Genomic DNA, 27,859 nt, shown 5'->3' with positions numbered 1-27,859 from the left:
GGAATGATTTTGGCCTGCCACAACCTTTCAAACCAATCACCAATATATGAAAATTCCACTATCTATGCTTAAAGTGGTGAAAAACTAGAAATCATTTAAAGCTTAGTGAATGAGGTTACTTTGCAAAGCTCAGAAGTTAGTTTGGAAAACAATGCTTTTCTATCTCTTTTATTTCATAATATGAGAGAAAGTATTTTCTGAAATATGGCTACAGTCTGAAAACTCACTTTATTGTGGTATTCAGAATAAACTGGGTTAATTTTGCAATATGTAAAGGCTACTGAAGTTATTCTGTTTTCCTAATATCTTTTATACCACTACCCTGAGGAACTAAAAACTCTTCAGTAGCAAGTTTTTTAAAAATACATTTATACTACAATATGGACCACTGTTTTTAAATAAGACTAAAGGTAAGAAATTTATAGAGCTTCATTTAAATAATTTTCACTCATTTAGTTCCACTCAAAATAACTTGAAACAGGCCATTTAAAACTGGGATCTATCACATAAGGAAAATGCACTATCTTGTTTGATTTAATGATTAAACAATTTTTCTTACCCTTTCTTGGAATACAAATGTTATTTCTTCACTTGTAGAACTCTGTTGAAAATATAAGCCTTTCATAGTCACCTAAAAACAAGAAAGAAAAAATAAACATGAAATAAACTAACCATCAAATGTCTTTCAGATCAAATGAAAGTAAAAATTGAAAAACAGTGCTGGTAAAGGATAATGATAACTATAAACGTAGTCTTAAACTTAGGTAATGGTTCTTGAAAGTGATCAAACAAGAGAATATGCAACAATCTGTGGTACACACCTGAGAATGGGCCCAGGACAGTTAACCTTTCACACAGAGGTGAGCATGTGCTTAATTTCACTCTACTATTCAATAAAAATTATTAGATACACTTGAAAAAAACTTACACAGGTAAAAGAGCTCATTTTAATAACCAAAGGTATCATTTAAAGGGCTTTCAAAGACCTAAAAAGGATTATTAAAAAGGAAAAAGTTAGGAGGGGAAATATAGCTTAGTGGAAGAATGCATGCTTAGCATGCCTGAGGTCCTGGGTTCAATCTCCAGTACCTCCATTAAAAAAGGAAAAAGTGGACAGTCAAGACGCTCATTGAAATTGCGCCCCTAATTCATCTGTATCAGTTTATAAGCCATTTAAAGGAAATATTTAAATCTGTATTCTTTGGATTTCTTGACGCATCTCTAAGGATTCCACAGTTGTTTCTTTAATCTTCATAGTAATTGTATGGCAAGGTAATTTTTTAATATAAATTTTGTAGAAGTATAAAATATACAAAGAAAAGTACACTATTGACAAGTGTATAGCTGCTGAATTTTACAAAGTGAACATGGCCATGTCACAGCAGGAAACACATCACTAGAAATCCAGATGCTCCCTTGTTGCCCTTCTAGCTACTCCTAAGGATACTCAATGTCCTGAGTTTTAACAGCACATTAGTTCTGTTTTTGACTTTATGTAAATGAACTCATACTCCTCTATGTCTGACTTCTTCCTTTCAGTATTATGTTTGTGAGTTTCACCTGTGTTGCTGTCTGCAGTTGTAGTTCATCCAATCTCATTGTTAAATAGTATTTCACTGCATGGATAAATTACTATTTATCCATTCCATTAAAGACAGACATTTGATTGTTTCCTGTTTGAGGCTTTTACAAATTATCCTGCTAAGAACATCCTTGTAAATACTTTTTGGTGAAAGTATTATTATTGAATTTATTTTATGGATGAGGAAACTGTCTTACAGAGGCTAAGGCACATATCTAGGGTCTCATGGCACCAGTTTGGCCAGAGCTAGGACAAACCAGGTGTGGCCAACTCCAAAGTCATTTCTCTTAACCATTATATTTAACGGTTTTCTATTGAGCTGGTAACATTAGATATATCGCTTAAAACTAGAATCTTACATCCTTTAGTTTAGGATTGGTAATTATTAAGTGCCTGTTGACAGAACTAGCAACGTAATTTGCAGGGCTCACTGTGAGATGAAAATGTGGGGAACCTTGTCCAGAAATTAACATTTCAAGACGGTGACAGGCGAGCATTAAACCAAGCACAAGTCCCTACTGACTGTGAGGTCCAGTGTGACTGTATAGGTCCCGTGCTCATGAAGCTGGCCCTGCAAGCTGAATCTTAGTGGATCTAACGGATCTGTATAGAGGGTTTTTACTGAGCAGTTCAGCAATGGTTGCTACTTTCTGGAATGTGATAATCAAACTGCTAAAACTAACAGAAATGAATATACATTCAAGACATATATGGAAATTATGTATGTAGCACGTATCAACATTAAGTATGTAAAAACAGAGTGAGTCAGGTCATATAATTAAATTAAGTCTAGCCCTTTCGTTACGGAAGGTCTTTGTGTGTGTGTGTGTGCGCGCGCACGTGTGTAAATCAATGTGTTTGTTGGGGTGGTAGGGGAGAAGGGAGGAACCTAAGCATAGAACAGCAGCTATGCAATTCCCTTTGACATAAATCTAACCTCTTCTGCCTAGCTGTCAAGGCTGTCTAAAATGCATTTGCATTGTCCCAAGTCTACCTGATTCTTCCATTTTCCCAACACATACCCAGTATGACTTCACACCATATGGTCACCACTGTCTCAGGGCTCCAGGCATTGCTTGCTCCCTGAGACTATGCTGTACTTACTCCACAAATTCTGTGAAGTAAATAAAAGCTCAGGTCCTACTCCCTCTCTGAAACCACCCACCAGTGACACGCAATCTACCCCATCTGTTCCAAGCTTCTAGATTTCGAGTGTTACATACTAACAAACAAAACCTTGTTCTATTCACTTACTAACTCGTGGGTTTTCCCAGCTCTTGCTTTGAAGAATCAATATCCATTATTATTAAATAAATAAATCTCTGTTCCTACTAAGTCTGGAGCTACTAGAGCTGCATTTTTTGAGAAATGGAATAATTTACATATCAACACTTTGATCTCAAAGCATCCTCCTTTGAATTCTGGAAGCTACTATTTTCTCTGCCCATTGCATCTGATAACATATTGCATGCCTCCCCAGATCAGCAGTCACATGGACGGTATGCACCCCGATTTCAAAGACATTGGAAGCCAACTGCTTGTGTGAACCCTAGTGTCCTTTATGTAAATATTATATGCATAATAATGTCAGTATTTTTGGTCATATCATCCTAAATAGCTCTTCCAAATTAGGTTAAAATCAGTCTGGGTGGTAGAAAAAAGTAATGTTTAGTTGGTCCAAGTAGGAACCATGTGGTAGCAAAAAAATTCTCAAAGTTACAAAGTGAAGAGAAGTGTTTTTATGAAAGTGGCCAGAAGAAAATTGAGGAAATATTATTTGTTCTGCAAACCCATGAAAGGAATTCTGAGTTCTTAACATGGAGAAAATGGTAGAATGGATTATATTCAAGGCCCACTTAGTTTCTTAGGCACTGGTCCAGATTAAATGGAACACCTAATCCATTATTTAATAACATTTTATCGAATGTAAAGATATTTGCACATAGGAAACAAAATAACTGAACACTTCATTAAATAAAAATATGAATTAAAATATAAACTATTTATCATGTCATTTCCAAGAACGAATGCCATGTAACCTCAAAATTACATATTCTACTATAAGCTTCTTTTATCAAAAAAGTGCTACATAAAACTTTTAAATGAAAATAAACCTGTTTTAAAATGTAGGCTGATGAAATGAAAGCCCTGTAAAAAACATAAAGATTTTATATTTTTCTAGATACAGCCGATTTTAAATGTATTTGACGTAAGTCCACAAGATGAAGATTATGTTTGTAGCACTTTAAATTGTTATAATGGTCACACATTAAACCTATTAAAAATCTGGAGGAACAAAAATTAAGACACCTCTTTTAAATAATTTTTGTTACAAAGCAGAACAAGGACTTTACATAAATTAAACACTTACCATAAATAGTACTTCAAGAAAGTAGTTGATGAAAGTAGTTAATCTTTTAAGGAATTTCTAAAAAAAGTCAATGGGAAGAAATTTCAAATAGCTTCACTTTAGTTATAATAGCAATATGAACCCCACTTGCTCTTCCCTGGTTATCCTTAATCCCCCAGGGAGCTCACCTATTAATAATTGCAAATAAAACCTTTATAGGTTATTTCTTATCTACACTTTCAGACTAGAAGTGTTCTAAGTATCAGATCAACCTCAAATTCAACAGACATAAAACTAGACTCATCTTTCCCCTAAACAAGATTTTGCTGTACCAATTGTCAGTCACTGAGGATATCTTAGAATCCATCATAATTCCTTCCTCTGTATTAAGTTATCGACCATAAAGCTTTCTTTTCCTTTATAATGTCCTGGCTCACCTGCTCATTTTACGTGTTAGCACATCACCTGCACTATACCAGGCCTGGGCTATGGCCACATATGGCTGCTGAATGGCTTCATATCTTTCCTTCATCCAATACACCTGTTACTCTAAGGGTAACGTAAGCCTTCTGAAAGTCCAAACTCTTCCTATGTGCTCACATTTCTATTATTCCTCAACACAAACTTTGCAATATGCTGGCCATTTCAGGCTCAGGATTCAGTTATAATGCTTCTAACTCACCCTTGTTTTTATTTTAAGGAAAGCACAGATATATTGTCAAGCAGATAGGCCACCAAAAAAACCCAGATGAAGACAACTCTGAAATGTGGCCATAATCGTGCCGGGACTAGTGTACAGCATTACGATAATAGCTGGACTGCGAGGGGTAAATCTTCAGTTATACTGAAGACGTGGCTTAATGTTAAGTTTTAACAATGTTCCTACTCATCTGTGAGACTTTTCATACACATCCGCATATCAGATAAAGAAGTATGGCAAACCATGTGCCCATAAAAAATACGGTCAGCATAATCAAAGTAACTAGCTGAGGTTTGGTTCAAATATACCTTGCAGGTTGTAGAGGAGACTGGTAGTCCTAACTAGACAGGCCAGCTCAGCTTCTTAAAGAGGGAGGGACAGCTCTACATCATGTGGGCAACAGTCTCTAGAAGTCTGTATATTCTAAGGCCACTTTACAGATGCAATGAGGACACAGGTGTTTTGCCAGATAGTGTACTGCCCTCCTGCCTGATACAGATGGGCACGAGGTACCCTGAGACAGTGGCTCATACCTGGATAAATCCTGGAAAGCGTTTCCAGCTATTAACATGTATTATAAGAACTTTTTACTTTCACATTTTAGGTTCATAATTTAAAACTTAGGAAAATGCATGAAGTTGCATGGTCCCTATTTCTAGATGGGTTTAAACTAGAGGCTGGATACACATTTACAATGGCATCATCAAGGAGAGTCGAGCATCAGGGGATGGGGGATGAGATAACCATATTAAAGTCTCTTCCAATTATGAGAATCTAGATTTATATGAACATTATCAAGACATACTCGACAGAATTCATACAATTGTGGCATAATCTTTACATCTCACACAATCTGAGATCTAAACATAGGTGAAGAATTAGGAAAGTAACATTTTCTGTTTTCGTGCTGGCTTTAGTCATTAACAACAACAACAACAAAAGCATTTGCTTTAATATGTCAAATCATTGCCTATCTATTCAACAAGTGGCTTCCAACAAGTGACCTCCAAAGGAATTTTGGATTAATTCTCCTGCCTCCAAGAGAACTTAACTTTTGTTATCTGTTGACTTACAAAATACCTTCTCACTTAAGAATTCTTACTAGAGGGATCCCTTTTCCAGTACCACGGTGGCAGGTGGGGGGGGGGTAGCGGGTGGGTTGGGGGAGTGGGATGGTCATTAATTCAAAGATTAGAAACCGCTGGTCCAGTTACTAGTTGATGTGGGGCCATTCAACATAGTACGATCCAGAACAGAAACTTAACTTTCATTTAGATTTCTGAATTAGCATCATATTTTCCAGTATTGTGTTACTGGGGAACAGGGAAACCAATGGTGGGATGAATGACAGTCTTCCCTTCATGCTGGCTTAATCATACGACACTGGGACAAAGTAGATGGTGATGAGGAAGATCCTCCTTACATCTCTACTTTCCTTCTTCCCCTCCAAATGACTTAACTAACGAATCTTCTCCACAGACTGACATTGCAGCTTGTCAGCACAATAGGATCTTAAGCCATTTCTTACTTCAGATGCAAAATAGGAACTGTAATTTTGATTAAATATTTACTAATAAATTCACAATCAAGAGAAAATAATTCACGAGATGTCATCTTTATTATAATGTATAAAAAGAGAAGAAAATTATTTTGCAAAATACTATGTTTGAACATATGTGGGTATGTGTGTTTTTGCCCTTCTACTCATAGTCTCCTTAGCTCAGAGCAGTACTGTTTATTGGGTCTAGAAAAATCATAAAGCTGTCTCTGAAATACTCTATGTGAAGCTTACAAGAGCAAGAAAATATTCATTTTTATCAATTAAAAAAAAGATTTCAGCAAAAACAAACCCCCAAAAGACAGTGATTCCATAGTGAACCACTTTAAAGAATTCCCAAGCTTTCCCATCTTCCTCCCTCAAGGAGGCACACAAATGAACCAAGAACATTACTGTCTGGGATATAGAACTCATTCAAAGGCCTAAATATCTCCTTTAGGTTTTGAACACTTTTCTTCAATCTAGAATTTTGATTCTGAATGCATAGCACAGAGAGTTGTAAAACTATCAAAATGTTTCACTGCAACTGACAGGCAACTTTACCTCATATAGTGAACCCTCTGTTCCAAATCAGATTCAGTCTCATCCTCTGCTATGAACTGGAGCAGAGACATCAATGAGTCGAAATTAGTGATAAAAGATAATAATTATACACTGCAGTGGTTGGTGGATAAGATTTAGAAGTCATAACTGAACCTACTCTGAATCCTCGCTTTCCTACTTTAGTCACTGTATGATTTGGGCCTCGTAATTTTAACCTTTTGGGCCTTAGATTCCATACCCATAAAACAGGGATAATAATAGTAGTTACCCCAAAGGGTTGCTGCAAGGCTTAAATAATACATGCGAAGCACTCAGTGCAATACCCGGCACAAAATGAACGTTCACTAAATGTTGGCTATTTTTTACTACTATTTCTGTAAATTGAGCAGAGAACTTGTAAAGTAGTTCCAAAGCCCATCTCACAAAGCAGCAAGGGGTTCTGTAAGGTGCAACTTGAGCTTTAACACCTTTTAGTTTCTGCAGCGGGCTATTAAATCATCTGGATCTGTGCTGTCCAGTATCAGCCACAGGTGGCTAAGGAGCCCTTGAACTGTGTGTGCCTAGTCAGAACTGAGATGTACTGTTAGCGTAAGATGCACATCAGATTTTGAAGACTTAATATGAAAAAAAAAAAGAGAGAATGTATAATATCTCAATAAAAATATTTGATAATGTGTTGGAATAATATTTTGCATATACTGGGCCAAATGAAACGCTAAAATTAACTGCATACGTTTCCTTCCATTAAAAAAATGTGGCTTCCATTAAATCCGTATTCAGCAGAGCTGATGCAGAACCTTGCTACTCATAACGTAGACTAGCAGCACCTGAGAGCTTGTTAGAATGCAGATTCTCAGGACCCGCCCAGACCCACAGACTCAGCATCTGCACTTCAACGTGATTCTCACGCACTGCTCCAGAGTATTCCTGTTTTGCTTAATTTGGAGGACAAAGCTGGCAGTCTAGTTACATAAATGCGAATACCCTTGCTTTAAGTAATTGCTCACCAAAATAAAAAATAAAGTGGAGGAGGAGAAAGTGGTGGTAGGGAAGGAGTAAGGCAGAAAAAAAAAAATCGCAAAGTATAGGAACAAAAAGACGTAAGAAGGGGGGAAAAGCCAACCAAGAAAACTCAGTGGAAGGGCACTTCAATACTTCAGCCTCCATAAATGTGGAAGAAGATGCAAACTAAGATAAAATCTACCATCAAAACCTGTAAGGACCAGGAAATCGTCAAATCAAGTCTTACCCGCCTCTCAGTGGCCTCAGTTAAGCTAGGCCTGGGCCCGAGGGGGTCTGAGGTTGGCGTGCGATGCGAACCACCATCCACCCCAGAGCTGGACGGTTCCGCGGGGTGTCTCCCGATCTTTCGCCCAAAGCCCCGTTTCCCAAGACATACAAGGCGTTTTTCAGCGTTCACCTGCCTCCGAGGGGCCCCAACGGCCTGCACCTTCGCCACCGCCACCTTCGAGTCCCTCCGCAGGGAGCCCGCCCCTTTTGGGTCAGGAGCTGTTCCCATTGGTCACGCCGCTCGTCACTCTCGGAGGCCCTCGCACGCTCCAAGGCTGTAGAGAACGCCATAGCAACCGAACGTGGAACTACACCTCCCGGCATGCTCTGAGGCGACGCACCAGGGGCTACCGATAAATGAGAGAAGTTGTAGTCGCCGAAGGGTTCAGTTTTATGCAAATTTCACTCAAAGACCACACCCTCCCTCATTCCAACTGTATCCCCATTCCCCTCCTTGGACTGTGTCCCGCTCCCTTTTGCCTCCACATTGTTCTCTCCTTTAACAGCTTCCGGTAGTTAGTTGGATGCATCCTAACTAGTGTTTTGCCTCTCATGGCAACGGACAGATGCACTGAAATCGTGGAACAAAATCTCCATAAACCCTGTCAGGAAAACCCCAGCCCAAAAGCCTCCAATTACGCCTTCTGGTAAGGGGCGGGGAGGAAGGAGAGTTCATCCTCCCCTTTTGAGCTTGCTGATTGGTTATTCGGCTGTCACTCGTCCTTTTCCATTTTTACTGGCTCCCCCTTATCTCGTTTCCCCGGCATGGGCGGGGCTAGAGGATAGGGGGCGGTGAGGAGCCCGGGCCTCTTCTTCCGATTGGCAGGATTTTTGTCCCCACCCACCCGTGGGCGGAGATGGAGGGGTGGATGGGAGCGGGGAAGGCAGATGAGGGAGATGAGGAGAGAGGCGGGAGCGAGGGAGCGAGGGAGGGAGCGAAGGAGGTAAAGAAGAGCGGAGGAGAGGGGAGGGAGCGCAGCTTGGTTGCTCCGTAGTACGGCGGCTCGCGAGGGAGAATCCCGAGCGGGCTCCGGGACGCACGGAGAGGCGGGCGGGCGGGCGGGGATGGTGTGCAGGGCTGCGGCTCCTGCGTCCCTTCCCGAGTCGATTGAGCTGCACTGATTTGTGCCTGGGGCGGCAGCGCGGACCCGCCTGGAGATGAGGTGAGGAGCGGGCTGGACCGCGGCGGCCTGGACCCGGGAGGCGGCGGGGGCGGGGGTCGGCGCGATGGCTGCCCGGGGCGCCCGTCCCGCGGTCGGGTGCGCGTCCCTCTGGGCGCCCTTCACCCTTTGCCGCGCTCCCGGGAGGCGCGGCACTCGCTGCCCCTACGCCTTGTCCTTCCCATCCTACCGGAGGCGGCGGTGGGGCGGCCGGCTGGCGGGCTCCGGGAGGCCGGGGCTCCGCGGCAGACCGAGGGGGTGGCGGCCGCGGGATGGACTTCGGATTGAATGGGCGTCCGCAGCCCTGGCCGACGGAGCGGGGTCTCTCCAGGAAGGAGACCCCATGGGGCCAGGGGGTGGTTGGGCTTTCCAGGGCTGACCTCGCTGCCCTCGGCCGCCTGAGCGTGGCGGGCCGGCCAAGCCTCGCCTCCCCGCCAGCCTCCCGGGGAACCGGAGCTCGCAGGGAGCGGCGTCGCGCCTCCAGCCTCTCTCCCCCAGCCTCGAGTCCCCGGCTCATCCCTTTTTTTCTCTCTCGTGTGCCTGCAAAATCCCTGTCAGTGAAGGGCAGTCAATGCCGTTTGGCCCTGAGTCCTCCTGCCGGGTCTGACTCTGATGGTATTTAACAGAGAGCGGCTCTGCTTTAAGTGGGAGCGTGTCCCCGGTGCCTGCCGCTTCCCTTTCCCCTCTTTACGCACAGACACGGTTTCATGGTGTGGACCGAAGGTACAATTGCGGGCTCTTGCTTCAACAAGGAGATGTAATCAGAATCCCCAGGAAAAGGAAACCAACGAGGAATGGATTGCGCCTTCCTTTACTTCTTGTTTGCCTTTGGATTAGAAAGCAACTTCGTAGATTACATTTCCTATGGGCATCTTTTGTTGTGATTCAGACTAAAGGCTTTGCTTTTGAAGAAATAAATTAGCAGCTTCTGTGTTGAGTTGGAGGCTATGGAGATTTTTGATAGCCTCTTAATATGAAAGTTTCCTTTAGAACTTTGCCGTCATCAGTGTTATTCTGAAGGCAGCACCAGCCTGAAATTTTAAATATCTGCAGACTCCGGACAGACGCGTTTCTTTGTGTTTATCTGCTGGCATCCTGCTCTTAATATTTGCGTAGTCAAGAAGTACAGATAATAAAAACAAGTACAATAAAAAATACCATACCAAAAAAAAAATGCGTATGGAAAGTTCCAATTCTGTCAACGGGAGGCAGTTTTTACTAATCCCTTTGAAAGGATGAAGACCATGCTCAGAGATCTCATGGATTATGTAGTGGACAGGATCTAAGGGCAGGAACTGGGGCCATGGATCCAGCAGGCCAGCTGGTTTATGCAGTGTTACTCCTAACCTCTGAAATAGAAGGAATTTGTTGGGATACCTTTATTTTTAGATGATTTAAGGTGTAGAAGATTAAGCACTCCTCAGAGTTACGATTCTCCCTATCTCTTGAGAACAAAATACTGTGTTTTTGTTTTAAATTTTTAAATAGTTAACCTGAAACATTTATGATGTTTTAATGTTTGGTTATAACTAAAGAAAAAATATTTTTAAAATACTGAATTCATGCTGTAGGAGGTTTGTAAAGACCTTAGAAACTTTAAGAAATCTAAACTGAGAAATGAGGGACACTAATTTTGGGATAGTTTAAAAACGATTTTAAAAACTTCTTGAAGGAGCATTTCTGATAGAATTTTTTTAAGGTTATTTCTTTAAATAAGAATGTATCTATTGAAATTTCTGAGGCACATGATACCTTCACAACTCTATTACTATTCCGCCTGAGTAAGAGAGGAAATGAACACATTTTTGATGTACTTTGGAACCCCGTGGATTGTTCAGATTCTAAGCATTGTGAAATAGGGCATAAAATGAGTGGTAGCAAGTTAGTTCTGCGAAATGTTTGTCCTTCTTGGCATTTTCTGCAATTGACTAGCAATTTCCTTTTTCTTAATGTTTATCTCTAATATTGGTAGTAAAACTCTGCTTAAGTTCATCTTTTCCCTAAATAACTAGATTGAGGCAAACTCAAATCTCCTATAAGGAGGTTAAGGAGGAGGTGCTGGTAAATCCCTTTACTCTTATGCAGCTTTTTAGTTTGCTAGATTCGTGAATTATAGGGAATTTATTACAGAACTGTTGGGTTTGTATTACTCAGTTCACATTCCGCTGCTGTAGAGCTTTTCTCTTCTGAATGGTTCCACTTACTGGTGGGTTTCTCGAAGTCTGGACCTCAGCTCACTTATATCAGCATTAACTGAGGTTCTTGTTAAAAATACAGGGCTTTGTCACATCACTTCAGAATCAGACTTCTGGAATCTGATTTCCTGCAAGTTCTCCAGGAATTTTTCTTGCACAGTAAAGTTGGAGAACCACTGGCATTGTGCTTCCTTCTCTCTGAGCATGTCCTAAGACCATCTCCTGAAGAGGAGAGCAAGTTTTTCAAGTGACAGAATTAGTTTTATCCCTTAGTCTGCTGATAAAAAAACTGACTATGACCTTTGGATATGTAATGCCAACATTATATAATAAACATTTCAGAAGGGCAGAGACTTTGGTTCATCATTGTACCCCCAGTGCCTAGAATAGTGCCTGGAAGAACTCAGTGAAATATTTATGAGCGAATTAAATCACAGTGAGGCCACGTCTTTAAACCTTTACTTGTAAAATTAATCTTATCACTGATTTTATAAAGTAGGAGCCACAAGTGCTATACTCCAGTCATTTCTGTAAGTTTGGTTGGCTCTGAAAGGAGAGAACCTTTCCCAGGTGTAGAATGCTCCAAGTGATAAGCTGGAAAGAAGGCTCCTAGCAAAATGTTTGGTTAGACTCAAAATGTAAATTTAAGGCACGGGGTAGTGGTAAATGACTATGTTATCTCCATATCAAAATGTCATTCTATAAGTTGTGATAAGCCCAACATAATGCAATAAAAATTGGTTTCCAAAAAATATAGAAAATTGGTATGTTTTCCAATTTCATTTTTCATACTAGTAATATGACCTTCACTCCTTTCTTTCAGAGTCCAGCATAGGCCCCATAAATAACAATTTCTGGTTTATATTTGAGGATATGGTTAGTTAAGAGCACAATCTCTAGAGAATATTGGGTTTGACCACACATAGTCTGTGACTTTGATCTAGCCACCTAACCTCTCAGTACCTCAGTTTTTTCAACTGAAACTGGGAATAGTTACAGTAGAATTTAATGCTTTTAAGTGCTTGCATAAGTTCTTGAGACATGTTCATTTAATAAGTGATAGTTAAGATGATAAAAAAATTGGGGTATATGAAAATATATAAAACTCTAGCTAGTCCATTCAGTTTTTGTACTACTGCACTTCATGGTAGTAGAAATCCACTGCTTAAAAAAAGAAGTCTCTTGCTAATTTCTTGATACTAATATGTATAATTTTAAAATTATTATAATAACCAGATTAAACATTAGAAGTATTTAGTGAAACATCAAGTTTGATGTAAATGTGTTTTTCTACATGAAGATAAATCTTGTCATCACTGTCAGCTTCATAGTATTATTTCAGAACCAAACTGGTAATCAGTTTATGTTAATCAGGTGTTATCCCTTGCATTTTAAAGAATTGTGTTTACGGTAAAACAATTGACCTGTGCATTTTTTTTCTTAACATCATGAATCTTTTCATGTCTGTATGAAGTCAGTTACAATAGTAACCAAATAATACTTCATTTGATGAATCTGTGATGATTTAACCAGTTTATTTCTACTAGACATGTTTATTTCTTTTCCCCATCACTATTATCAATAACTCTGCAATGACAGTCCTACATACATCTCTGTAAATACTTGCGAGGTTATTTATTTTTTTTCCTTAGGACACATTTCTAGAGGTGTGATTGCGGGGTCAAAGTACATACTAAGGTTTAAGGGTTTTGATACATATTTCCAGTTTGTCAGTAAGGTTGTAGCAGTTTACACTCTTGACATGGTGTATGAGAGTTCCCTTTCCCTCTCCCCTCCTTTTTTTTGGGAACGACTTAACCAGAGATAAACTTAGTGAATTGTTTTTAGGGAGAAGAATGGGATGTTATTGTGACCTGTTTGGTGGTGTGATATGGAAAGTCGGAAAATTCATACACCCATAATAAAATGATGGCTAACATTTATCAAGTCCATTTACAGAATTTCATAAGCGTTAACTCACTTAATCTTCACAAAACTCTGTTTTTTTTTGTTTTTTTTTTGGTTTTTTTAAGATGAATGTGCCTTGGAAACCGAGGTACCAGCTGGTTAGCAATTTAGAGAACCAGCAAGTGGTCGTGCAGATTTGTTACTTAGAGCCCAGACTTGCAGCCACAGGGCTGGACTGCCTAGTTCTTGGACATGTTTTACCTTTTAGGTAAAAAGGCTTCCTTTTACTTTCCTGATTTCTGTTTTGGAGTAACCTAGCAGTTCCCCAGCGTGTATTAATTTATGAATTAGATGGGGCACAGATTTGAATCCCTCTCATTGAGGAGTTAGTTGCATTCATTAGATCACAAATAAGCCTCATGTACTGTTTAGCGTTCACCTCTCAAAGCAGCGTGGTACCCTTTACTCTGTGGTGGTTTTCCTAAAGTGCCCCTGCATGAGAGACAGGATTAAAGTTGCAGAGAAGACTAGTGAAATTTGAAAAGGCAGTTTACTTGTGGTGTGGACTTGCCTTGGAAACACAAGACAACATACAGAAGTCTGATCCAGGAGACAGCCGGGAATCTTTCCAAACATTTCCACGTTGGCCAGTTTGGAGATTTGAAGCGGCCGGTGGGAGTTCACTTCAGGAATGCAAAAGCTTTACTGTAGAGAGATGTCACTGACCCACTGGGAGATCCTTTTAAAAAAGCCCTTCTATTAATAAATGTGGGGGGAAGGGTATAGCTCAGTGGTAGAGCACATGCTTTGCTTGCACAAGGTCCTGGGTTCAATCCCCAGTACCTCCTCTAAAAATAAATAAATGAACCTAATTACTTCCCCCACCAAAAAATCGAGTAGCACTAAAGCTTTGTTGCTAACATTTGTAGCCCCCAACAAGGTGAATTTCTAGCAAGTTAATCTGCTTGAATTTATCATTGCTCTTTTAACCTTTTTCTAGTAGAATTAATAATTGGCAGCTCACCTTACTAGCTTATTGCCCAGAGAGAGCGCTAGTGAAATTGTTTTGGCTTCAGCTCTCTGGCCTGAGTTTGTGCTGCCCAGCGAGGTAGGACTGCCACGGCTCAGTTTTAAGCTGGTCACCAAAACCCATTCTCACTGTTGGGTAGCTTGGGGCTCCACCCAATTGGGGTGGGAATAGGTACTGAGGACACTATACTCCTCATCCAGTGGGAGAGGCAGAAAGTGAACTGAGGGATGTGATGGAGTTTTAGATTCAGCTGCATTTGAATGTGAAAATGACAAGGTCAGAGCAGTTGGTCAAACTTTTTTTTTTTTAATTGTCCGTAGTTAAAATTAAATGTCCTCTCCTTAATGTACGAGGGCCAGGTTTTGATCCTCTGTGCTTTGGTGAACATTTTGACGTGTTCCTCTGTCAAGAACGATATTGTTCATCCCTGCATTTCATCTTCAAGTCCTTCTGGTGATTGGCAGATACAGCTCATGGAAATGGACCAAGCCAAGTGGCTTTTAGTGATCTTTCACCCACCTGGTTAAGGAGGATACTGATTCTTATGATAAAAGTTTGGAAATAAGATGCCACTGGAGCCATTCATTTTGTGTGTGTGTGTGTGTGTGTGTGTGTCTAATCACCTCTCTCTGAGGCAAATTCCCTGAGCAGTTTTATTCTACCCAGGGTAACGTGTTGTGTTATAAGCCATTGTATAGACACACACATACCCCCATTCCTGTGCATTAGCTCCAATAAGAATGTTCGATGTAGCTTCAGTGTTTTATAAAAATCAATTCATTTCTGCTGTAATCTTAAGATAATAGATTTTAGAAGCAAGTAATCTTTCAGTTTCTGGAATCATTTGAAACTCAGCTACTCTACTTTTGCAGAATTGGAGTACTGCATTTTGGTCACTGACATAAAAGCTGTACAGCTAGTGATGAGAAAAACCTTGAAAAGTTGACCAAAAAAATTAGTGCCATTTTTGGTGTACATACCAAGTTTCAATGCGTAAAGGTCCCCCTCCCTTATTTCTCCTTTCTCCTTCACTTACGATAAATAATATTAAAGTCAGTAAATGATAAGCAGTTTATTATAGATAGTACTACGTATTTTCAGATGCCTTGAGATATAGTCATTACAATTGCTGTTTTAATATTCTTTAAATGATATGAGAACTTGAGGAGGAAGAGAACTTGGTAGAGGGGTTAACTGGGGTCTGAACTCCAGGAGGCACAAAGTTTTGTCTATGATGCTCACTGTCTTACCCTCCGGACCCAGAACAGTGTCTGGTACCCTCAGGACCTAAACCAGTGTGTGGTGCATGGTGGACACATAGCAGTTATGTGCTGGCATGGTGAATAGATTAGTGTTTGAGGCCCTGATTATCTAGAGGCCTGAGTCGCCCAAGTGAAATGAGCAAGGGAGAGACAGGTGAGGCATAAGGGAGACAGGCTGGTTTGGATTTTATCCAGAGTCAGTGGAAGGAGGGAGCTAATGTAAGTTCTAAGCAGGAGAGTCCTGTGATTTGCTTTTGTTTAAATTGATCACTCTGAATCATGTGGGAGTGGATTGGAAGAGAGCAAGAGAGAAATGCTGAATTGACCAAACCTCAGTTACCTTCTTGCATTATTTCTTTTTATGAGGGGGAGGTAATTAGGTTTTTTCATTGATTTCTGCTTGCAGGAGGTACTGAGGATTGAACCCCCAGCCTCTTGGGTGCTGAGCATGCGCTCTACCACTTAAGCTATACCCTTCCCCTGAAAGCTGACATTTCTACCTAGCCTTGTACTTTTTCTTTACCATGAGGGTAATCGATTTACTCTTTGAGGTCTGGGGGATAGGGTGAGATGAATGGTGATTTGCACAAACTTTTTAAAGTTCTCTGAGGAAGAGAAAACCCCATAAAACTACTATTATTGTTTATCAAATAAAACAGTGTAAACTAAAGATCAAGACTTATTTAACTTTTAAATTTAATTCATTATTCATTAATTAACAATTTAATTCAGGTTATGACTTTAGATTTCTGATAGGAGAGATTTTTCTGTTTACTTTTTTTGATGAAAGAAACTTTAAATATATGGATGTGAATCCTTAAAATAGCTGTATTATGAACTGAGTGTCTATAGAAGCTATTCACTTTGAAGAAGATCTAGTTTGTAAAATGCAACTATTGTCTGTCCAATCTGTTGTTTTAATTAGTGTTGAAAGGAGGGAAATACTGCAGTAATTGTAACCTTACATTACTTCCTTAGTTCAATTAGTTTTAAACCATAGTCATTATCTGTTATCTTTAGCTGTTTTAACCTCATTAGATGAAGTGACATTGCAGTTGTGATTTGGTAATTTAAAAAATAACATGCTCTTTCTTACTACAAAAGCAATACATGATTATAGAAGAAAACTGCTGAAAATACAGATAACGGAGTGAAAAAGCATACCCCGAATCTCACTGTCCAGAGTTAATGACCAGCCCTACCCTGTGAGGGGTCTGCTTGCTCAAATTACCGAGAAGGTTAGGTGTGTTCAGTCGGGGAGACAGGAAGTCATGTTAGGGATTCTGGGTGCTGAAGATGATCCCATGGATGGGGCAGCCCAGGGCCAGTCAGCCTAGACATTTGTGGCCCTGGGAGGATGCATCTTGGTGTTACTACACCTTCCAGTTCTTCAAGAGAAGCTGGAAATCTAGAAATATGGATTTAACATGAAATCTCTGATATTATGTGGGCCACAATTTTTATTAAGACACTAGGGTTCAAACAAAGCATACCTGAGGACTGAATTCAGTCTTTGTTGCCTTGACAGTTTATAACCTCAGGTATATAGAGTTTTGTAGCCTATGTTTTTCACTTAATATTTTGAAATATGGAATATATTTCCAAACCTTAAAGGCATGCTTCCTTGGCAGTGTGTACCTATTTTCTGTTTCCTTACCAGCACTGGGTAAAACCATCTCATAAAATCTTAGCCAGTTTTATTTGCTTTTTTTTTGGTACTAGTGAGTTTGAACATTTATTAAATGTTTATTGGCCTTATACAGATTTACTTGGTAACCAGCCACCTTGCTAGAATTTTTAGTTCTTGGTCATTTAGTTAGTGCTTCTCAACCTTTGTGGTATTACATAAAATTTGTACTGCATTAGTCCTAGTAATTAGTACTAATGGCAGGCATTATCCCCGGAACCTGAGGGCATCAGTACCTTGAGCACACCTGTAACCCATGGTAAAGAACTAGTTTGGGAAGTTCTGAGTTCGGTCAGTGGTTCAGTGAATGTTTGAGCACATGCTCTGTGCCTGGCATTGCTTTAGGTGTCCAGCCTTGAACCAAGACAGAGGTCTCAGCTCTCCAAGAGCTTATGATTTTTTTCATTTCTCCTGAGTTTCTCATGTAGACCATCATATTTCTAAAAGACAATTTTAATTTCTAGAATTTATCATTTTTTAGCTTGTACTTCCTTATTGACATGAACTCCTAAAACAGTGGCAAATGCTAGTCAGCTTCTAATTTCTTAAATTTAGTTAATTCTCTTAAGTTCTGTTAAACTCTAGACTGTTAGCAAAAGTCTAAAATGGACTTTGGTGGCCAGTTCCTTTATTTTGATGATGAGAAAACCAGGGTACAACGCTGGGTCTGTGTACTGGGAACTTCTGGAGTGTCTGACTCAACACAAATCCCTCAAAAAACTATCCTCTAACCTGCACACCCACTCCCCAGTGCTTCTTCCTTCCCACAGAAGACACAGGATTGAACCAGATTTGAGGACCTGACCCAAGCTAGTCCAGTAATCAGGGTCGCTTTCCTGGAAATTTGACATTGGGCCCAAGAGAGAGGGCTTTGACCTTAATGTGTTCATGGGCCATAATGTAAACCTTGGAAGTTGTAGGCAGTGAGGTTCTGCTGCTGTGTCTGGGGACAGAGAAGGGTGGTTTGTGGCTGGAGAGACTAAGGCAAACATCCAGAAAGAAGCAGAAAGACAGAACACTACCTGAGACTCTGAAGACTTTAAACCTTCTCTTCCAGTCCTTTCTGGGCCTGGTTGCATCCTGATCTTGAGTTGTGTGTAGTCCTCCTATATATTCTTAAGATTACCGCTCCCCTACTCACCCCCCAACACACATTTTATTTGAAGCCAGATCAGGTTCTTTTACTCTGATCTAAGCCATATTCTTTTTATATTCTTTTTATAGTCCTACTTTGTCTCTTGTAATTCTTGACTGTCGTCTGAGGAAGTTGTGAATTAATTATTTTCTCCACATAACAACAACATCAGAAATTAAGGATAGCAACACAGAAGTGCATGGATTTAATCTAATGCGGGTAATCACAATTTTATTGGAAAGGCCATTTTGCAAATGTGGATGCCGCCTCTGACCTCTCTTAAGCCAGGTCAGATCTCTAGCTGAGCGAGAACAGAAAGGAAGAGATTTTGAATTTACTTCCAAGTGGCCTAGAATTTCAGTGGATCTATTGCCCTTCACATACATACAACATTTTGATCTCATGAAAAAAATGACACTGCAACTGTGTAGGGTGTGAGTTTGAGGTCTGTTCCAGCATGTTCTTTTCAAGTTCTTAACTTTAATGTCTAAATATCAGGAAGTTGAATCACAGTGTAATTTATCTGGGGCTATCCTTATTCTTAGATTAGCTTTCTGTTTCATGGTGACGTTGTAAATACTCAGTGCGAAGTTTAAGTATTCCTCTATCCTAAAGGAGTTGGGTGGGGAGGAAAAAAAAGTGATATGAAGGGAAGGAAAGGGCTGTATTAGAAGCAAGTTCAGTGCTATCATTTTCCTTAGTCATAATTGTATTTGTCTGAACTTTTTCATTTGCAAGTGGAAGAAGCCCAAACTGTCTTGAGAGAAAAGAGAGATGTATTGACTCACGAAACTGTCTAGTCCAAGGGTTCTGATTGGCCTGGCTTGATCACGTGCCTGAACCTGTCACCTGAACCATTCCCACCATTCCAGGGGAATGCAGGCCTCTCATTGCCTGTCCTGGGCCTTGGTTCACCTTTTGTACCAGTTGGTGAAGTTAGTAGTAGCTAGACTTCTGGAATGAGCAGAAGGAGGGAAAGTGGGGTCAATTATGAGAAGAAAGAATGCCAGGCAGGCCAAATGCATGCCTAACACACTCATCGTACACAGTGGTCATACAGGAAGGGGCTGATGGTGACCTTCTGTTTTCTTATAAATGATAGTCTTTAATAAAACAATACAAAGCCAGCAAAGCAACCCAAAGTATATATGAACTTTCTTCTCAATAAAGTTTACTTTTAAAATTTAAATGTTCATTTTATTTATTTATTTATTTATTTATTTATTTATTTATTTATTTATTTATTTATTTATTTATTTATATTATTAGGGTTTGATTTACTTTTATTATTAATTAATTATTTAGTGGGGGTACTGGGCATTGAGCCCAGGACCTCGTGCATGATAAGCATCACTGAGCTATATACCCTCTCCCCTGTTTGTTCCTTTAAAAACAAAATATATTTTACTATCTTGTGATAGAATGAAGTTTGGGATGCTCATCTGTAATCTGGCTTGATCACTAACTGTGGGCATTATATTGACTCTTTCTGTAACTGTAGATTTTCTCAGATTTTTTTTCCATGCCTAAAGGTATGTTAGCATTCTCTCTTGGCTCATGTTTGGAGGCTTTTTAACTTACGATTCACCTGAAACTGCTGGAAAAACATGTGTGCTATGGAAAAGTTGGGACTAGAAAGGGATATCCTTTCTCTAGCCAGCTGCTTTTTAAAATTAGACTCCAGGAAAGATAGCAACTTGACCTTTTTCCAAAGGGCACGGGCTGATTTTTGAGAATAGTTTTGTTTTGTTTTGTTTTGTTCTAAGAGACCAATAGCATTAGGTGATGAGAACTTCCGGTATCTGGGAAAATGTCACACTTATTTTTAAAATTATATTTCTGCAGTGTAATTTATTTCAGACGTTCTGATTACAATTCCCCTCAGAAATTCTATTTCCTGGGCTTTCTTCCTTTTATCTCAGATTGTCAGTTTCATTTCCTTCCATGTACAGCTGGGACCTCAGATTGGGTCACATCACCTGTTTCCTTGCCCTCTTGTCTCTTCTGTCATTTCTGCCCCACGGATTCCATCATTAGACCAGCACAGCTATCTGTGTTCTGTTTCCTGTATTTGTGCTGTTAAAAGCCAGTTGAAGAAAACCCTACGAACTTGTGGACTTCTGTCCTTACCCACTTAACTGTGTCCTTCTGTTTTTCTCTCCATTCCTCACAGACATTGTACCAAATTCGCCCCTTTCCTCAAGCCCCTCTGCTCCTCCCCAGAGGCCTTCACTCTCTCAGGAGCACTTCTGCCTCCTGTCTGGGCCTGCTGCCCTCTTCCCAGGGAGCTCTTGTAAATCTATCCGATTCGCACTTACTCTTTGCTTCTTGAGATAAGAGGGAGGAGGAGGAGGTAGGTGTCTCCTTCCCTTCCCCTGTTCTGGCTGCTGTCCTCTTCTGTTTCCTCTGAGACTCATACTCCCCTGTGCTCACTCGCCTTATTCGTGCCGCAGCTGTATCCCGTTTGACTGCTGTCTGCAGGTGCGGTGGTAGGAGCGAGGAGCACAGTGGTGACAGGTTCATGTCTTCACTCTATTTATATCTCACTGGGACAGACATACATACCTTTCCTCCCCCAAGTCACAGAAATAAATGATTTCTAGCTGTTGTAAGTACTATAAAGAAAGCATCCAACAGACATAGAAAACAAACTGTGGTTACCAAAGGGGAAAGGGGTGGGGAGGGAAGGAATAAACTAGGAGTTTGGGATTAGCATATACACACTACTATGTATAAAATAGATAAACAACAAGGACCTACTGTATAGCACAGATTTCTATAATCAATATCTTACGATAACCTATAGTGGAGAAGAATCTGAAAAAGAATGTATATGTGTATGTGTGTGTGTGTGTGTGTATATATATATATATATATATATATATATATATATATATATATATAAAACAATCATTTTGCTGTACTCCTGAAACTGACACAATGTTATAAATCAACTATACTTCAATAATAATAATAATAATAATAATAATAATAATAATAATAATGTGTCCAAGAGGACCTAATCTAGTCTTAGAGTCCAGGGAAGATGTGACATTTACTTGGCATCTGAAGGATGTCTAGGAGTTCATCAGGAAAGGAAAGAAGTTTTTTGGCTGAGGGACCAGCACGTGGGAGGGCTTGTGGCATCAGGGGAGCACAGTATACTTGAGTAGAAGGCCACCATGGCTGCCCTGAGGATATTGGAGAGGGAGATAAGGCCAGCCCTCGCAGGGCCTTGTAGGCGCATACAGAAGGGTTTGATGTCCATCTAAGAGCCCCAATCTGAATTATGCTTGGCTTTGTGTCTTCTGTGTCCCCATCCTCTGTTCCTTCCTTCACACCCACTCAGGTTTGGCCCCCTTGACCTTGTACTATTGGCATCTCACGTCTTCCTCTAACAGCCATGTCTCTTGAAGAGTAGTCTGTAGGGTGCTTTGTTCCTGTTACCTGTTGCAGTCTGGTTCTGCCTCTGCTCCTCCATCGCTGATTTCCTGTGCACAATTTCCTATCAGTTTGTTGACCTTTCTGTGACATTCGACACATTTTGCAGAAACAGTCTACTCCTTTGGCTTTCTCTGTCTTCTTGCCCTGTGTGTTCTCCCTTCTCTTACATCTAGGTCTTCTCAGTCTCCTTTGAAAACTCCTTATCCTTAAACGTTTCTGTCCCTACGGGCTGTTCTTTCTACCCTGTTTTGACTCTACCCTGTCTTCCAGGACAGTCATCTCCACACTTAGTTTTAGCTGCCATGATTAAGTCCTGTTATCTGCCTGTCCATACCTGGAGCTCCATCCTTTCTTCTGAGTTCCAACCCTTTATCTGAGTGTCTGCTCGGTTCCTTGGGTGCTTCAAATGCATTGTGTCTAAAACATAGCTCACCACCACCTTTCTTCCCATCGACTTCTTTCTCTGCCTGTATTCCCCATTTTGGTGAATGATTCTGTTACCTACCCTTTTGTTCATTCTTTCAGCAGTTATTTATTGAGTACTATATAGCAACAACTATGTTATTAGATACTCTGATGTAATAAAAAAATAGTTAGTCTTTGTCCCTGGTTCCCATCTAAGAGCTCCTAAAACCTTTGGACTTTCCTGAGTTGGTGGGAGTGCCTTTGGTTATTCAGAATGAGCCCTTTGGGATCGTGCCTGAATTTATGCTAATGAAGGACTTTGCTCTTCCCACCACGATGGCCTCTGGGGGAGGGAGGAGGACCTGGAGGTTGAGGTCAGTCATGCCTACATGATGGAATCCCATATAACAATCCTCCGGTGATGAGGTTCGAGGAGCTTCTGGTTTGGTGAACACTTAGATGTGCAGGAAGGTGGGCACTTGTGTTCCATGGAGAAGGAGAGGGTGTGGAATCTCTGTACCTCCCTTCCCACATATTTTGCCCTGTTAGCCCAAATGGCCAAATGGTTGTTCCTGAGTTACATCCTTTATAATAAAACTGTAATCACAAATATGATTTCCTCACTTGTGTAACTCACGAATTATTGAACCTAAGTGGTGGGGGCGGCTGTGGTTGTGGGAGCCTGGGAATTTGTAGCCTGTCTGGCAAAAGTGCTGGTAGCTTGAGGAATACTTGAGACTTGTGGCTGGCATTTGAAGTGGGACTGAGCCCTTAACTTGTGGGATCTGCACTAAATTGAATTGTAGGACACTCCCCCCTCCTCCCCGGTTGGTGTCAAAACACATATCCTGACTATAGAGTATATAGATATTTATATGATTGTCCTTCGGTATCTGCGCTGTGGTGGGGTTGGTTCCAGGACCTCTCATGGTTACCAAAATTCCCAGATGCTCAAGTCTTTCATATAAAATGGTGTAGTGTTTGCAAATAACCTACACACTTCCTCCCGTATACTTTAAATTGTCTCTAGGTTGTTTATAATACCTAATACAATATTAATGCTATGCAAATAGTTGTCAGTGCTCAACAAATCCAGGTTTTGCTTTTTGGAACTTTCTGGAAAAATTTTTTTCCATTTATTTTTCGATCTGAGGGTAATTGAATCCACAGCTGTAGGACCCGTGGATACTGAGGGCCGACTGCATATGATACAGACTCAATACCAGTCCCTAAGCCAGACGGGCTGGCAGTCAGGTACAATTTAGCCCTGCAAGTGGCAGCCTGGACTCTTTCTGATTCCGAAATTGGTTGCTAGATTTTGTCAGTTCTGCCTCCGCAACATCTTTTGAATTCATCTCTTTCTCTCTCTCCCTGTTGCTTCTGTCTTAGTCCAGGCCATCATCATTTTTCACTTCAGGATTTGTTCATCCTGGCTGCCGCTTCCTGACTGGTCTGTCTTCCCTAATCCTCTTGGTCTCACCTGCACCTTGTTGCCAGAGGAGTGTACTGGTTCCTGTGCTGGCTCACAATAAAACCTTTCTCCATGGTTTCATCTCATATGGTGATGGGTTTCAAACTTCAGACTTTCAAATCAGCACCCTTGTATACGCTTAAAAGTTATTAAGAACCCCAAGGAGCTTTTCTTTATGTGAGTTTTATCACTGTTTGTCAGATGAGAAATAAAAACTGAGAAATTTATAAAATATTTATTGCAAATATTTGTAATAAACCCATTACACACTTTGCATAAAAACAGATTATTATGAAAACTGTTTTATAAGACAAAACAAAAATTTAGTGAGAAGAGTGGCACCATTTTACATTTTTGCAAGTCTCTAACATCTGACTTAATAAAAGACAGCTGGATTCTCACAGCTGCTCTGTAGTCAGTCTGTTGCGAAATGTTGTTTTGGTTGAAGAGTTGAAGAATATCTAGCTTTATGCAGATACGTAGTTGGAAAAAGTAGGAGTCTTTTAAAGGCATCTTCAGCAAATACTTTTTGATACTATACCAAAATTTGTGGGGTTTTTTTGATACTATACCGAAATTTGACATTGGTAGTTTTTTAAGGATTAGTTGCAATTTGAATGACTGTTTTACTCCTGTATGATTTTATAACACCATGTTTTGGTCATTTGGAAAATACTGCTTCACTGAGTTCTGTGGATCTTCCAAATGTTGATACATTTCATTAAACAATATCACAAAATCTCATTTGTTAATATTACCATCCATCTTTCTAGAAAATTGTCTAAGCTTTTGGGAGGCAGTCTTAACACACAATGGCAGATGCTAGTTTTCCAAATTTAAAATTTTTACCCAAAAGCTCAACTTTTACCATCAGCTACAAATACCTCAGTCGTTTTTCTCAAAGCAGTAGACTCGCTTCATTTTTGAGAAACCATCTGCTGAATACTCAAGTCTGAATAACTGTAATTTTCCTCTTGTTCTGCCAAATAAAAATGATGTTTCATGAAAAAATTGGCTATTTCAGCTAGTAACTCATTTGCACAAGTGTGTTTCTTTGAGACATTGGTCATAGTCTGTAGTGTGCCACAGACATTGCTTTGTGACTCCTTCTCTTCAGTCACACCAATATTAAACATATGTATGCAAGGGCCAAGATTTAATAAAGTGACACTTCTTAGTGACTCATCAGGGACATTCTGGAATGAATTTTTTTCTTTTTACATCAGTTCATTTATTTAAATATGAATATGTGGCAGAGAAGAACACATTGACCACTCGTACAGTTAGGTGCCACTGCTAAGGTGGCTGCAAGTTCCCCCACCCTTGTTTTTGTATCAATGCAAATATAAATACAGTGAAAAGGGAAGGTAATGTCTGGGTACTATGAAAATAATAATTCTGATGTCAGGATCCCCAAAAGGGCCTTAGAATCTCCAGGGATCCACAGACCACACTGAGAATTGTGACATAGGATAAAGTCTAAACCTTTATGCACAGTCTAAACCTTTATGCACAGTCTAAAGAGTGCTTTATTCTCTGTCCCTGTTGACCTTTCTGATTTTCCCTCTCCATCTATACCTCACCTTTCCTATCTCTGGCCACCTGCAGCTCAAAATGTGGTCCTTTTGCCACATGAATTTGCCTTGATATTTCATTTCCCTCAACCAATCCATGTACCTTTGCCTCTTCCTTTCATTTTTTAAAAAAAATTTTAACTTTTAATTTTATTTGTTTATTGAAGTATAGTCAGTTACAATGTGTCAATTTCTGGTGTATAGCGCAATGTCCCAATTATACATATATATATATATATACATATATTTGTTTTCATTAAAGGTTATTACAAGATATCAAATATAGTTCCTTGTGCTATACAGAAGAAATCTGTTTTTTAATCTATTTTTATATATAGTAGTTAGTATTTGCAAATCTTGAAGTCCCAAATTTACCCCTTCTGACCCCCTTACCCCCAGTAAACATAAGATTGTTTACTATGACTGTGAATCTGTTTGTTTTGTAGATGTGTTCATTAGTGTCTTCTTTCTTTTTTTAGATTCCACATATGAGTAATATCATGTGGTATTGTTCTTTCTCTTTCTGGCTTACTTCACTTAGAGTGACGATCTCCAGGTCCATCCATGTTGCTGCATATGGCATTATTTTATTTTTTATGGCTGAGTAGTATTCCACTGTATGAATATGCCACAACTTCTTTATTCAGTCATCTGTCGATGGACATTTAGGTTGCCTCCATGTTTTGGCTGTTGTATATAGTACTGTGCCTCTTCCTTCTGCCTCCCCTACTCTGGCTCTACTGATAACTTTGGCCAAATAGGGTCTCCCTGAGGTGGAAGTTCCTGCCCCAGCTATTTCCCTCTGATTCCCATCCCCGTCACAAACTTTTGACTGTACCTCTTTCCATCTATTTCCTAGGTTCCTCTGATTTATAATTCTTAATTTCACAGTCCTGTCATAACAGGAAAGCATTTTACAGCCCTCTTGTGACTTAAACTTATTCATGCTGCTGTTTTGCATGCCAAATCTTTTTACTGCTAATTCAGTGAAACATTTGAACAAATAGGCGGTAGGATTTTTTTTTTTTCAGTCTTCTGTCTGCTTATATCAGAAATGGTATTGAAGATAGGTCTACCCAAGGAATAGCCTGATTCCCTTTAAAAACTACGTGAATGATACTCATTTTCCTAATTAGGATACTCTTCTGTTGTCTTCTAGATTCTGGGTTATATGCAGCTGAGTTCAGCAGATAATTGATTTAGATAAGCAATCTAGAGTTGTGCTGAATTCATGTAAAGTATGCTTTAGAATGACTTTTGTGTTGTCTGACACACACCCATCAACCCTGCCTCACACATACCCATCCCTGCTCAGGTATTTTGCAAGAGATATAGCCCATCTAAAGTTTGTTTTCCACAATTCTGTGAGATAGATGGTAAACACCCTTATGTTACTGATGAGAAAACAGAACCTCACATTTACTGCCATTTCTAGTAATGAAATGTTACAAATGGCACATTGAGTAGCTGAACTTAAAAAATTCTTTAGTTACCACAGAAGTAAATAGGAATATAACATTATGAAATGACACTTGGTGTAAATGAGCATTTATCAGGGCTTCAGTCCACCTCTTAATTCTAGAGGAACAGGAATTGTTTGTGAAGGATGATTCTAGCTATGGCCTAAAGTACCTTCAGATTCTGAGGTCCCATAACTCTAGACAGTTGCAGCAATGTTAGATACATCATGCAGTTATGCCTGTTATTATTGCTCAGTAAATGAAATCTATAAACTCCGGCCTTGTGTTCATATTGGTTTTATTATGAAATATATTACCTTTTAGATTTCTTGTAAAGTTTGAGCTTCAGTTTACAAAGCCATTAACTGATACGTAATTATCCTGCAAATTATGGGTTTGAGTTAGATGGGCCTTTAGGCCCTGGCTTTCCTGGTAACTGTAACCTCTTAGAATTGTGGTCAAGATGCAATCCAGATTCTCTTGGAAGTAGACTGTTGAGTCACATTATCCTGAATAGCCTTTTGTCAGATTCAGAGATCTTAGAAAAGTCCTAAATTGGAATGATACAGTGACATTCAGCCAACTGGTTTGGGGTTACTTCTTTGTGACATTCCTAAACCCAATTCAAGAGTTCTAGAACCAAGATTTGTGCAGACAGTGGGGGTTGGAACTTGCAAGTGACGTATCAGAATGTAGCTACTAGCATTTTCTATGAAAATCCTCAGCCAGCCATTCAGGCAAGCCCTATTATTTCATGGTTGAGAGGCAGCATAGCAAAGGGATTAAGAGCACAAATTCTGAAGCCAAACTGCTCAGCTACTGATTGTATTACCATAAGCCAGTTATTTAGCTTCTCTGTACCTGTTTCCTCATTTATAAAATGGCTTTGTTTCACAGTTCTTGCCTTGCAGGGTTGTTGTGAGGATGTTAAAGCATCTAGCACAATGCTTCACTAAATAATAAGCACTTTTTGAGAAATGACTATTAACATTATTTTATCATTACCTATGATCCAATCCTGGATTTATAATTTAAGATAAAAAGAAGGTATTATACAGTATCAATTCCAAATGATTCTATGACCTCTTTTAACTTCTCAGTTGCT

General features: G+C 39.9%; 3 protein-coding genes across 8 annotated transcripts in view; 1 reads left to right on the top strand and 2 right to left on the bottom strand.

The window, feature by feature from the left end:
- Positions 1-8,238, bottom strand: part of CRYZL1 (crystallin zeta like 1) — a 29,598-nt gene extending 21,360 nt beyond the window's left edge. The window contains exons 1-3 of one of the 6 annotated variants that reach the window (XM_032473119.1): positions 7,983-8,233; positions 3,954-4,010; positions 560-631 (exon numbers count right to left, since the gene is read on the bottom strand). In XM_032473119.1, coding sequence (XP_032329010.1) covers positions 560-631; positions 3,954-3,956 — 75 coding nt within the window. In that variant the 5' untranslated portion in view covers positions 3,957-4,010; positions 7,983-8,233. Of the gene's footprint in view, positions 1-559; positions 632-3,953; positions 4,011-7,982 lie in introns of all 6 variants that reach the window. The other 5 variants (XM_014561645.2, XM_032473180.1, XM_032473240.1 and 2 more) reach the window with 5 other exon arrangements.
- A 532-nt stretch (positions 8,239-8,770) lies between these two features.
- LOC116663273 (proline-rich protein HaeIII subfamily 1-like) lies at positions 8,771-9,700 on the bottom strand. Its single transcript, XM_032478580.1, has one exon. The coding sequence runs from the start codon at positions 9,698-9,700 to the stop codon at positions 8,771-8,773; it is 930 nt and encodes a 309-aa protein (XP_032334471.1).
- The window catches only part of ITSN1 (intersectin 1), a 189,781-nt gene continuing 170,896 nt past the window's right edge, over positions 8,975-27,859 (top strand). The window contains 1 exon segment of the mRNA XM_032472559.1: positions 8,975-9,186. The gene's annotated coding sequence lies outside the window, so the exon portion shown is untranslated.

This window comes from Camelus ferus, chromosome 1 (genome assembly GCF_009834535.1).
Source record: "Camelus ferus isolate YT-003-E chromosome 1, BCGSAC_Cfer_1.0, whole genome shotgun sequence".
Lineage (NCBI taxonomy): Eukaryota > Metazoa > Chordata > Mammalia > Artiodactyla > Camelidae > Camelus > Camelus ferus.
Note: the sequence above shows the minus strand (reverse complement) of the source record. Positions and strands in the feature narration are given on the sequence as shown.